The following is a 12,863-nucleotide window of genomic DNA, read 5'->3' as shown; positions in this document are numbered from 1 at the left end:
AGTACAACTATGCATATTAAAATTCTCTACACTTCATTGATTCTAAACATTTTCGCATCACTCCTTGATTAATGGTTAGCAATGATATGCTACAAAGAACTCAAGAAGTGACAGGTTATAGAGAAAGAATTCACACATCAAGTTTTCTAAAAATGTGCCTTTGAGTACTTCATCCTTGTCTTGTTTATTTCAGTTATTAGGTGGCATAGCCTAATTTAAATGATTAAACAATTTGATATTAAACAATAATATGATGAATTGAGTTTCCTTTTTTTCTGATTAAATTTTTAAATCTCTTTCTGGTTTTGTTTAAAACAATTTTATATAAAGTCAGATATTGGCAATTTCAGTCTAAGAACTGCCCTTGGCTAAATGTAAGCTTCTTGGTACAGATGTTTTAGTAAGAGCTATCTCTTCCTTCACTTGGCCAGTTGCCTGTGGTAGAAAGAGAAAATGTATGTATGTGTGAGTAAGTGAGTGAGAGAAAAAGGCTGACAGAAAGAGAGGAAAAGGTATCAATGCTGCTAACACCAGATGTTCTTGCTTTGACAACAGAAGTAAATGGAGCCATTTTCCTCTATTGCTTTTAGAGTTAGTTGATGCTGGGGGGGGGAATGTGGATGAGAGTCCAGCTAGTCATAACAATAATAACTCAGCCGTGGGAACCCAAGGTCATTGGGCCCAGAGTTGATAGAGTTTTGGCGGGCTGGAGAGCTGGGGAGAAAGCCCACACTTCAAATTAATTGGGGAATGTGATTTATGACTGTTTATTGGAGGAGGGAATTGTGCTTTGTTACTTTGTATCCAGGGGAGGGGAATTTAGTTTTTGGTTTCAGCTATGTAGTGCCGATACTTTGTTTTTCAAATAAAAGTTTCTTTAAGGTAAACAATGCCTCAAAGTTCTTTTAAGAGGTTCATCTGTCAGATCCATGACAAAAGGGTGCTCTAGAAAGTGAATATACTTTGCTTCTGGTCATATTGTCTTCTTGCTTCAAAACCATCTAAAACAAGGGTGCCCAATTTTTTGCAGTTCACATATCATGAAATTTCAGATTGTTCATCATTTCCCAACATTCATTATATGAAAATAATTTAATAAATATTTTTATTTATTAAATTATTAAATTACATAAAATATTTCTTGAGCAAGAAATACAAAGAATGACAATCACTGCAATGGAGTTTGGACTGAAGAAAGGTGCCACCCTAATCATCAACAGGGGACAAATAGAGAAAACTGAAGATATTCCAAAATGCCCTATGGAAATAAAATCAAGAGTCTGGATGAAGACCACTACAAATACCTGGCATTCTTCAAGCTGACAACATCAAGCACACTAAAGTCAAGAAGAAGGTTAGAAATAAGAGTGAAAAAGATCATAAAATCCAAATTCAGTGAAGGAAATACTATCAAGGCAACTTGGGAAATCTCAGTCATTAAATACACAGCTGGAATAGTGGACTATTAAGAAGAACTAAAGGTTCTGATAGGAACTAAAGAAGAACTAATAAATCTGATAGAAAAACCAGAAAAAAAGAATGAAAAGGTCTGATTCGAAAACCAGAAAAATAATGAGAGCGAATCATGCCCTTGAGCCATACACCAATGTGGACTCTATATAAAAAGGAAAAATAGGTGGCTGTAGAATATTGCAAGTACACCAGATAAATGAAGAAGAAAAAAGAGCATTGGATGAATATTAAAGAATAGTGAAGAAGACACATTGAAGCTGTTATACCACAAATGCTTATTGAGACCTGGAGAGACCAAACTGGCCTATAAGAAAGGTCAAATGAAGAAAAGAAAAGAGACATGGCAAAGTAAAGCATCACATGAAGCCATAGGAACCCTGGGAGGAAGTGATCATGCAATATTAGAATTCAACATTATAGAAGCACAAGCAATAGAACACAGTCAAACTAGAGTCTTGGACTTCAAGAGAGCTAATTTCAATAAACGTAGAGAGAGCTTGGGAAGGATTCCATGGATGAGAATCCTCAAGGGGAAAACAAATCAAGAAGCTTGGGAAATTTTGAAAAATGAGGTAATAAAAGCACAGTCTAGCACAATACCAACAAAGAGGAAAAACAACAGCTCTCAAAAGAAACCAGCATGGCTGCATAAAGAACTCTCTGACAAATTGAAAGATAAAAAGTGGAAAGAGGGGAACATAACTAAGTCAGAATATCAGCAAATAGCCCGAGCCTGCAAAGATGAAGTGAAGAAAGCCAAGGCTCAAAATGAACTAAGGATTGCGACCAAAGTCAAAAATAACAAAAAAGCTTCTTTCAACATGTAAAAAACAAGAAAAAAGTGAAGGAAATGATTGGTCCACTAGTGGGTGGAAGTGGCAAGAAGGTGGCAAGCAACAGGGAGAAAGCATAACTATTTAACTCATTTTTTGCATCTGTCTTTACACAAAGGGAAAAAACAGACCAACCTATCAAAAATAGTGCCATAAAAAACAAAACAGAAACACAAGTTAAAATAGGCAAGAAAATGGTTAGTGAGCACCTGTCCAGCCTAGATGAGTTCAAATCGCCAGGACCAGATGGATTACACCCCAGAGTTCTCAAGGAACTGGCAGATGTGATATTGGAGCCATTGAACTATATTCTTCAAAGATTCTGGAACACAGGGGAACTACCAGAGGACTGGAAAAGAGCTGATGTAGTTCCCATCCTCAAAAAAGGAAAAAAAATGGATCCAGGAAATTACAGACCTATCAGCCTGACCTCAATACCTGGGAAGATCCTGGAAAAGATAATCAAACAACGAATCAACGAACACCTAGAGGCAAACAAAGTCATTACTAAAAGCCAACATGGGTTTGTCAAAAATAGATCATGCCAGACAAATCTTATTGCATTCTTTGACCAAGTGACAAAATTAGTGGATCAGAGGAATGCTGTGGACATAATTTACTTGGACTTCAGTAAGGCATTTGATAAAGTAGATCACAACCTACTACTTGACAAGATAGAAAAATGTGGGGTAGACAGAACCACCACCAGATGGATCCGTAGCTGGCTGACCGGCCGTACTCAGCGAGTGGTCCTCAATGGAACTGCATCTATATGGAGGGAAGTGTGTAGTGGGGTGCCCCAGGGCTCTGTTCTGGGCCCAGTACTCTTCAACATCTTCATCAACGATTTGGATGAAGGGATAGATGGGGAACTCATCAAATTTGCAGACGACACCAAGCTGGCAGGAATAGCCAACACTCCAGAAGACAGGCTTAAGATACAGAAGGATCTGGACAGACTTGAACACTGGGCACTAACTAACAAAATGAAATTCTAACTAACAAAATGACAAAAGCAAGGTTCTACATTTAGGCAAGAAAAACCAAATGCACAAGTACAGCATAGGTGGCACCATGCTCAATAGTAGTAACTGTGAGAGGGACCTCGGAGTCCTAGTAGAAAATCACCTAAATATGAGCCAGCAGTGTGCTGCAGCTGCCAAAAAGGCCAACACAGTGCTAGGCTGCATTAACAGAGGGATAGAATCAAGATCACGTGAAGTATTAATACCACTCTTCAATGCCTTGGTAAGGCCACACTTGGAATACTGCATCCAGTTTTGGTCACCACGATGTAAAAAAGATGTTGAGACTCTAGAAAGAGTACAGAGAAGAGCAACAAAGATGATTAGGGGACTGGAGGCTAAAACATATAAGGAACGGTTGCTAGAATTGGGTATGTCTAGTTTAACGAAGAGAAGGACGAGGGGTGACATGATAGCAGTGTTCCAATATCTCAGGGGCTGCCACAAAGAAGAGGGAGTGAAGCTATTCTCCCAGGCACCTGAAGGTAGGACAAGAAGCAACAGGTAGAAACTAATCAAGGAGAGAAACAACCTAGAACTAAGGAGAAACTTCCTGACAATAAGAACAATTAATCAGTGGAACAGCCTGCCTCCAGAAGCGGTAAATGCTCCAACACTGGAAGTTTTTAAGAAGAGACTGGACAGCCACTTGTCTGAAATGGTGTAGGGTTTCCTGCCTGAGCAGGGGGTTGGACTAGATGACCTCCAAGGTCCCTTCCAACTTTACTACTATTACTATTACATGGCCTGTACATTAAAAAAAAGCAGGCAAAGCAGATGACCACAAAAACTGGCAATGGCTAAGAATGGCAAAATTGAAGAATAATACAGAGGAACTAAATCTGGGTGCATAAGACCAAGTCTTAAGAACAAAACCATCCAGAACTGAGAAGAAAGCAACACACAACAAATCCTGTTACTGCAATAAAGCTGAAGAAACAGTGAGCTGCTGCAAGAAGATTGAGCAAACTGACTACAATGGCATGGCAAAGTAACCACAATGGTGCAATGGAAATTCTGCAAGAAACTCATTTGCCTGCAAGCAAGAACTGGTGGGATCACAAAATAGCCAAAGTCATACAAAATGAAGAAACTAAAGTGCTCTGGAAAGTACCAATAGTAATAGGCACCTTGGGTACAATCCCCAAGCATCTGGAGCGTCACATGAATACCATCAGCACTGACAAAATCATCACCAGTCAATTGCAAAAGGCAGATTACTTGGAACAGCTAACATCTTGTGATATATCTTTAACATCACAAAACAACATCTACCTATCTCAGATTCTTAGGAAGGACTCAAGAGATTAATAAAAATGAAAAATCTAGTCTAAACATCTAGCTGACTGTGTGACCAACCATAACAATGTGTGCATGCTTGCTGCCTCCCCCCTCCCAACTGGTCAGTGAGAGAAACCTGGTTTGGGATGGGATAGATTGTATGTGAATGGGGTTGGAGATGAGGGAGAGCTCCTGGCACTGAGAACTAATGCTGAAATGCCGCAGGAGCTTGTTTCCTCACTTTCTCCTGATTGGTTGATTGGTTGGGATTCACAAGCCAGTATATACAGGGCCATGAATGTGAGAGAGCTTGAAAGTGATGGGAGCAGGCTATAAAATTCAAGTAGTGTTGGGTAGAGGAAAATACAGTGAGAGTCAACAAGTGGGTCACACACAGGGAACGAGCCACAGATATCTTGTTTCTATGGCATGTTCTAGTTTCTCAGATTCAACCCCAAGCCCTGGTTTGCACAACTATTTGTTAACTCTCTTTTTTAACCATGCAGTAAAACATACCATGAATGTTCTAAATGCTTTCTAACTGTAAAGCATGTACATGTCCAGATTGTGGCAAGATATAATTGCAACAAACCAACAAGTAATTGTGCATAATCTGTAGAAAGTGTGAGCAATAGAAAAAGTTGTGAATTGAAATCCAAGTCATCTAGCAGATATTAAGGCACAGAGCCCGTAACTACAAGGATATACATGCTGGGAAGGAAATGAATTGCAATCCATAAAGATAGTTTAGTCTTGATCAGTTGTCCATATTATATACTCATCTTTTTAAAATAATGATTGATAAAATGATTTGCCTGTTAAACTCTTGTATATTCAGATTGTTCCAATTTTCACCACTGAAATTAGCAGTCATTTTTTTCATAAAGGAAGAATACTTATAAAATTGTCTGCTATTCTTGTATGAAGAATGATCCTTGCTAGGGTGCTAGTATCACCACTACTATTATTAACATTTAATATAAAACAAGTTTCACCACAAGACTATCCTATGTTCCAAATATATCAACTTTCTGTGACTGCAAAATGTTGCTTTAGAATCAGTCTCTTCCTAACATTGAATCATACATATATATATACATATGTGTGTATATATATATATATATATATATATATTATATATATATTTTCCTTGAGGTTTTCGCGGGTGTTTGTATAGTAGGTCTTTGGTTGTTCGGGTTTTCTCCCCACGTAAAATTGGAAGTGTCTTGGCGACGTTTCGACGAAGTCCCATTCGTCATCTTCAGGCTGGTGTTTTCAGCTTCGCATTTGCTGCTCGAAGCACGAAGCTGAAAACACCAGCCTGAAGATGACGAATGGGACTTCGTCGAAACGTCGCCAAGACACTTCCAATTTTACGTGGGAGAAAACCCGAACAACCAAAGACCTACATATATATATATATATATATACATATATATATATATAATTATATATATATATATACATCTCATCTCATCTCATTCATATCATATATATATATATATATATATATATATATATATATATATATATATATATATATATATATCTCATCTACTGCTGAGTTACAATCTTAAAAAAAGAGAAAACATTTTTTGGGGAATACTGATTTACAGAAGTCAATTATGTATTTCTGTACTTCAGCATCTGTGTTATAAGAACTGTAAAATCATATAAAAGAATACTTTTAGAAGCCTACAAGCAAACAGACCTCAGTCTCTGTGCTTTTCAGAACTGATATTCAATGATATTTGTAAACTAGATTTATATGAAATTCTGAACTAGGAAAAAAGATTGTATTTTACCATTGAAAAGACGAAAGAAGCCACATTTTGAAATGAAAGTTTCCAAACTGGATTGAATCTACATTGTTCATTTTTTCATCTTTATCACTCTAAGAAACATGTTTGAAACATGGGAACGAATGCATCAACACTCATGTGAGAAATGTTGTAAAGCAACTTTCCCAGAACTATGATTTCCATTGTGTGCTGACTATAAGTCTAATTCTGTCTAAACATGATTGACCTGAGGATGATGGTATACTCAAAAGAATTGGCAGTCACATGAAAATTAATTTTTGTGGTAGATTAGTTTATAAACCCCTATTCAAAAAACATCTTGTTGTAAATACTAGCCTGTGTATCAGTTTATTCTTTTGAACTAAAATCTTTCATTTTTTTTAATGGTGATTTTAGCAAAACAGATGTTGGAACCTACCTTTCGGGAATGGATTTCTTTCACGTACAATGGAAGTAGAAATTCAGATATCCCTTCAAGTCGAATTCCTTTTTTGGTGACTCTGAGATTTCCCATTCCATCCTGGAAATGATAATACACAAATGTGTCCATTCATGGCTTATTTGGGAAGCTAGTCACTATAAACAATGCATTATTTTCTCCCATTAAAGTTTAAGTCTAGAAGGCTAATTTTAAAAATAGTGTAGTAGAAATAGGAGAAATAAAAGCTGCAAGATGCAAATTGCACAGTATTTATTGTTTGGTCCATTGGCTATAGAGCATAATTAAAAATCATTCAGCAGTTAATGTTTGGGGGTATAATTTAAAGAACTCATGTTGCTATGCCTTATTTCTACCCAGAAGTAACTTGTATGGATCTGTATGTATTAGCCACCTTTAACTTGAAAGACAACACTGAAAAATATAAAAAAGGAAGGGGAAGAAGGGACATATGTAGAACTCCGCAGGCCTTAATGCAACCTCTCAGATGGATTCCCCATTGAGGCTGTGTCATCTTTCACTCTAGTGGTGATTTGGAGGAAGGTAAAAAATCAGGGCCTGAGCCCCTGCCTTCTAGTTCACTATGAAGTATATATTTCTCTGTACTCGGGGGGAACAACATCCACATATGAATGGAACACTTGTACCACTTCCTATCAGAAGAACACCATTTTTTTCTTCTATCCCTTCTTTCCTTCACAAATAGGATGGAATAAAAATGATTGGAGAAAGAAAATGGTCAGAGTTAGAACCTGGGAAGCCATCATCTGGGCAAGCTCCTCCTTGCCTTGCTTTGCAAATATCTAATTGAAAAAAGGAGGAAGAGGAAGTTGCCACTAGTTGCACTGTTGTTGCTAAAGTGGTGGATTTCTTGGGAGCAGCAACAGAGAAAGAGATAGCATAACATAGGGACAATAGCTCCTACATCTTTTGCTTCCTCCTCCCTTGCATGCTCTTCTTCTACTGTAACTCCTATTGGAATCCAAAACTTTGTGGGGCAATGAGCTGGACAAGGGAGAAACCAAAAGTGGTGTCCAAAGGAGACATCTTCACAGCCTGTATTCTGTTACCAAGGAAATATAGCAAGACTATGTTGGCAAGCGCATATGGCATCTGTTTTTTAATTAAAATGATGAAAAACAATACTATAAATTTTATGCAGAATTGGACAGGACTAGAGGACTTAAATTCAAAAACTGAGAAGAGGTGAAATCCATATTATTTTCCTTCTGCCACTGAAGTTGTTGAGAATTCCTTCTTTTCTGGATAAAATTTCAAGGTATCTCTTCTACATTCTCTGTCTTATAACTGGACAAAACATCAATAGAGTACTGACATTTATACATACTACATGATTGCTGTACAAACTATAAGTCAGTTTCATGAATAGCATAATAAACTTTAATACCAGACTCAATGTCCTCCTGTTTCAAACAGTAGAAGCATGGGCCCTTCTTATTCCTTTCCATCAGAAACATCAATCAACTTTATCAAACAACATCAACCAATCAACTTTATTCTGGCCTATGTCCAAATAACAACAGTTTGTTAATGTGATTTGTATTATAATAACAAAACAAGAGATATATAGGTTTAATGCAAATACAATAATGAGAGAGAAGACCCTGATTTCTATGTCCCTAGGTTTTCTGTTCCATTGTGTGGCTTCATAAGCCCTGTCAGATTGCCAGACAGGTTGGCCTTTGCCACATGATTTTGTTTTTCATTTCTGCAAATGAAAGTGGGCCTAAAATTTATGTAGAGCACCTCAGATCTTTTTTAGCAAAAGGGTCTATAAGGGTATTACAAATGTTGCTGTAGAAGAGGAGGTACAGCAAGACAAATGCACAGATTCTTTTATGGTCTCCTAGCTAATCACACACACACACACACACACACACACACAAACACACACACTAAACCAAACTCTGCTTAATTTTGAACTCTATATAGATTAGGCCAGGTGACAACAGATGAGAGAACTTAGTTATTCTTACCTGATCAACAAAAAGCTATAGAATTTCTTTTTGTGTTAAGTCACAAAGAAAATTCAAAGAAATTCAAATATAAATTTTATAAATTGTATTGATCAAAAAATGACGACTTCTATTATTGGTCTACTGATTAAGTCAATCAAGAGACATTGAAAACCTGAACAGCTTCCTCCAACAACTGAATATAATAACCCAAGCATGGGAGCATAGAAAGGGCAAGCAAAATTGGTCCTGGAAGCTGGGGTCACTCGAAATATGATCAGGAAAAGTATAACCAGTAAACAAAATATCCCTTATTGCAGTCAGACAGCACAAGCCAAGATAATGTTTCCTGAAACAAAGATAAGATGACACTTTCTTCCAACCCACATATAAAAGCCAACTGAATTTTTTTTCAGTATTGGCTGCAAGACAGCATCTTCTGCAGCATCAGAGTGCAGCAAAATAGCTTTGGGACTTGTAGTTAGCTATATCATTTCAGTTTCAAGTCTGGTTTAAAAAGTCTGTTATTTATCTAGAATTTTAGATAGTCTTTATTGAGACTTAGATTATTTAATACATCATCTATTTCATACATTAAGATCTATGCGAAAACTATTTTCTCTCTCATAAAAAATATTAAAATATGGTCTAGGGAAAGCAACAGAATGAAAAAAATGATGTTTGTGAGGATTCAATCACATTACCTCTACTAATACCAAAGAATCTTTAAAGCTTTTGGATTGAAAAAAATGTGAACATTGAGAAACATTTCTAAGGACTTGCTAAAAGGATTTAATACACAAAGATGCACATGAAAAATAAAGGGCAGAAAAAGAAAATAAGATCCTGACATAGGATAGATGGGAAGAGAACCAGTTTAATTCTGGGACTATCTCTTTCAGCAGCAAGGAAATAGAAACTCCTAAGAATATTCCCTTTCCTTTATTCAGTAGCATTTTATGGTTACCATTACCCAAGCAGACAGACAAGCTAAATAAAAACACAAGAGCAAATTCTTATCTCCTGTAGATAATTTGGTCTTGAGAAGACGAGAACAATAAGACATGAAAAGAGTAGCATTCTGATGTTTATGCAACTTATATTCAGGCATATTTTACAAAAATCGTATGGGTAAAGGTAAAGCGTACAAATCTTGCTTGTCAGTTAAAACATTTTCACTTTTCCAATATAAAATGGCACTTGTGGTTAGGAGGGCCTCATAATAGCTTCATCTTGTGCACTAGTTGTGCCCTTTCCTGGCTCAACAGGAATTCATACCTTTGCCTCTCCAGATTGGGCTACTGCAATATGTTGTACATGATGCTGCCCTTGAAAAGAGCCTGGAAGCTTCAGGTGACACAGAATGCAGAGGCTCAGGCAGTTATGTTTATGCCTAGAACAGCACACATTGCACCTCTGCTCTGTGAGTGCCTTGGTTGCCAGTTTGCTTCTGGGTCCAATTGAAGATGCTAATTTTAACCTCTAAGACCCTTCTGGCATGGGACCAGGCTATCTGAGCAACTGCTTTTCTCCACTTATATCAGGTTACTCCATCTTGCAGAGAAGAGGGATCTACATTTGGTGGGTTCCAGGAGATGTACCTTCTCTGCTGTGACACTTGCCTTATCCTTCCTCCCAAAATTCGATTGGTCCTATCCCTTTTGATATTCCAAAATGCCCTCAAGATCTGGTTGTGGGACCAGACCTGGGGATCTCATAGAACCAGATATTTGACTAGATAGCTCCATTGTTAGAGGGGGGGCATTTCTGTCCCTCTCTCTCCCTCTCCCTCTCTCTGTCTCCCTTACACACATACTCAAACACACACACACATTCCTTTCACTCAGCATTGACTGCTGGTGACTGCCATGTTGATTCTTGACAAAGTTTTTCAAAAGTGGTTTGTCATTGCCTGCTTCCTAGAGAATGTGACAAGCTCAGAGTTATCTAGTTTATGCCTAAGGTGGGACTAGAATTTGCAGCTCCTGGTTTCTAGCCTAATGACTTAAACCCTACTCCTGATATCTCTGCATTATGCTGATATCTTCAGCATAATCAGTATTCATAATGAAACAGATTCTGAAACTAATTTGGAATACTATTTTAACAGCCAAATTGGATAATGTTAAGATATACTCATTTACATAGGTTTAGTATGTACAGTATTCACAATAGATACTAAATGATCAAGAACGATCTAGTAGGCTACATTCAAGGAGCCTTATCTTGAGCTTTTCTAGTTGAAGATGTTCTACTTGATTAAAAGTGATATCTTATATTCCAATTTTTGATGTATACATGAGCATGCACATATGTACTATATTTTTGTTACATACATACTCCATAAATGGAGAATTTACTGATATCTATCTATCTAGTTTATGTAGAAAAATGTACGATTTCCAGCTTTCTGGTTGGATAATAAAGTAAAACCATAAAAAATATAACACCTGTAATTACCAGTAATCTATCTGACACACATTATTTTTGTTAGGAAAAATAAAGAATCTTTTTTTTATATTAAAATTTTTTATTTTTTCCATTTAAACATTATAAAAAATACAATACAATTTTAAAATAAGATAAATTCATAACCATTGGTGCGACCCGCCCATTCCCCCCAGGCTGAATCCACCCTTTCTTGAAACATTCCCTACTACCCTCCTCTTTCTCTCCTCCCCTCCTACTCTTTTCCCCTCCCCCTCTCCTCTCAATACCCTACTTCCTCTCTACACCTTCTCTCCTCTCATCCCTATCAAAACCATGAACGCAGCATAAGGGGAGTGCCCGGGCCGCACTCCTATAAACAACCATTGTCTATACTACACTTACCCCCTCTCTTGCCCTCCCTCCCACCCCCCACCCCCCTCCCTTCACTTCCCAGAGCAGAATACAGAGTTAATAATAACAAAATTTATAATAATAAAAAAGAAAAAAAAGAAAAAAAAGAAAAAAGAAAAGAAAAAAGGAAATATCATAATTAACCTTTAACTCCATAACCTGTAAGACAATTCTCTATAATATTTGTTATAATATTCATTCATAAAATAAATGAAACTTTTTAATTCCATACTTTTTCTGAATATAATCTATCCATCTTCTCCATACAATGATATATCTTTAAAGAATCTTGATAGCTATCTCAATATTAATTGCACAATGAAGCAATGACATAATTGTTATTTGATATCTATAAATGTTACAATCGTGATGACTTTTTAAATCAATATATAAAATTATTTGATACTACTGCTAGATAATATGAATTATTACATTCATGCTGGTGTAATTGCAATGCCTTTGGAAATTTTTCTTCATGTACTTCCTATAATTGGATGAAAACTGCTCTCCTAACTTCACGATTCATTTCAAAACAAACAAAAAAAAATACTTGGATTTCTTATGGTGTCAGTCTTTAAAAAGTGATAGTGTCACAGACAGAAGGAGAAAAAAGATGATGATGATGATAATAATAATAATAATAATAATAATAATAATAATAATAATAATAATAATAATAAACCCCCAGTGAGACACTACCTTGACGTGGTTGTGGGGCTTGTGTACTCTGAGGAAGATGAGAGCTATGCCAGAGGTTCAACCATACTGGACAGGTCTCATCAGAGGAGTCAGACAAAGAGTGTCTCTCCCATAAAAAATATGGTGAGACGTAAATTTCAGAATGCCATACCGGCTCGGACGTCGCCCGGGTTAACAAGGTCCGCACTAGATATTGGAGTTCCTGGATATCTGGTGAAAAATGGGTTACAGGACTCAGGACTGTTGGCTGAGCAACCAGGGCCAGCAGCTGCAGAACTACTGGAAGAAAAGGTGTTTACCCGTCGCAGATACACAATGATGGAAAACAAAGAAATAATGATCTGTTACTACAGATCAAGTCCAACAAGAAGAGGATATCTAAAACGAATGCACCAGTTCTGGAAAGAACAACAACCAGAATCAGAAATAACAGAACAGAGACTAGCAGATCAACGCTGATTTATAACACGAAATAAAGTATTCACAGAAACAGA

The 12,863-nt window shown here is 36.9% G+C and overlaps 1 protein-coding gene across 1 annotated transcript in view; it reads right to left on the bottom strand.

The window, feature by feature from the left end:
- The window catches only part of SGCZ (sarcoglycan zeta), a 241,138-nt gene that overhangs the window by 140,706 nt on the left and 87,569 nt on the right, over positions 1-12,863 (bottom strand). The window contains exon 2 of the mRNA XM_039325793.1: positions 6,833-6,934. Coding sequence (XP_039181727.1) covers positions 6,833-6,934 — 102 coding nt within the window. The remainder of the gene's footprint in view (positions 1-6,832; positions 6,935-12,863) is intronic.

The sequence above is a fragment of the Crotalus tigris genome, unplaced genomic scaffold, assembly GCF_016545835.1.
Source record: "Crotalus tigris isolate CLP2741 ecotype Arizona unplaced genomic scaffold, ASM1654583v1 scf7180000024338.4412243, whole genome shotgun sequence".
Lineage (NCBI taxonomy): Eukaryota > Metazoa > Chordata > Lepidosauria > Squamata > Viperidae > Crotalus > Crotalus tigris.
Note: the sequence above shows the minus strand (reverse complement) of the source record. Positions and strands in the feature narration are given on the sequence as shown.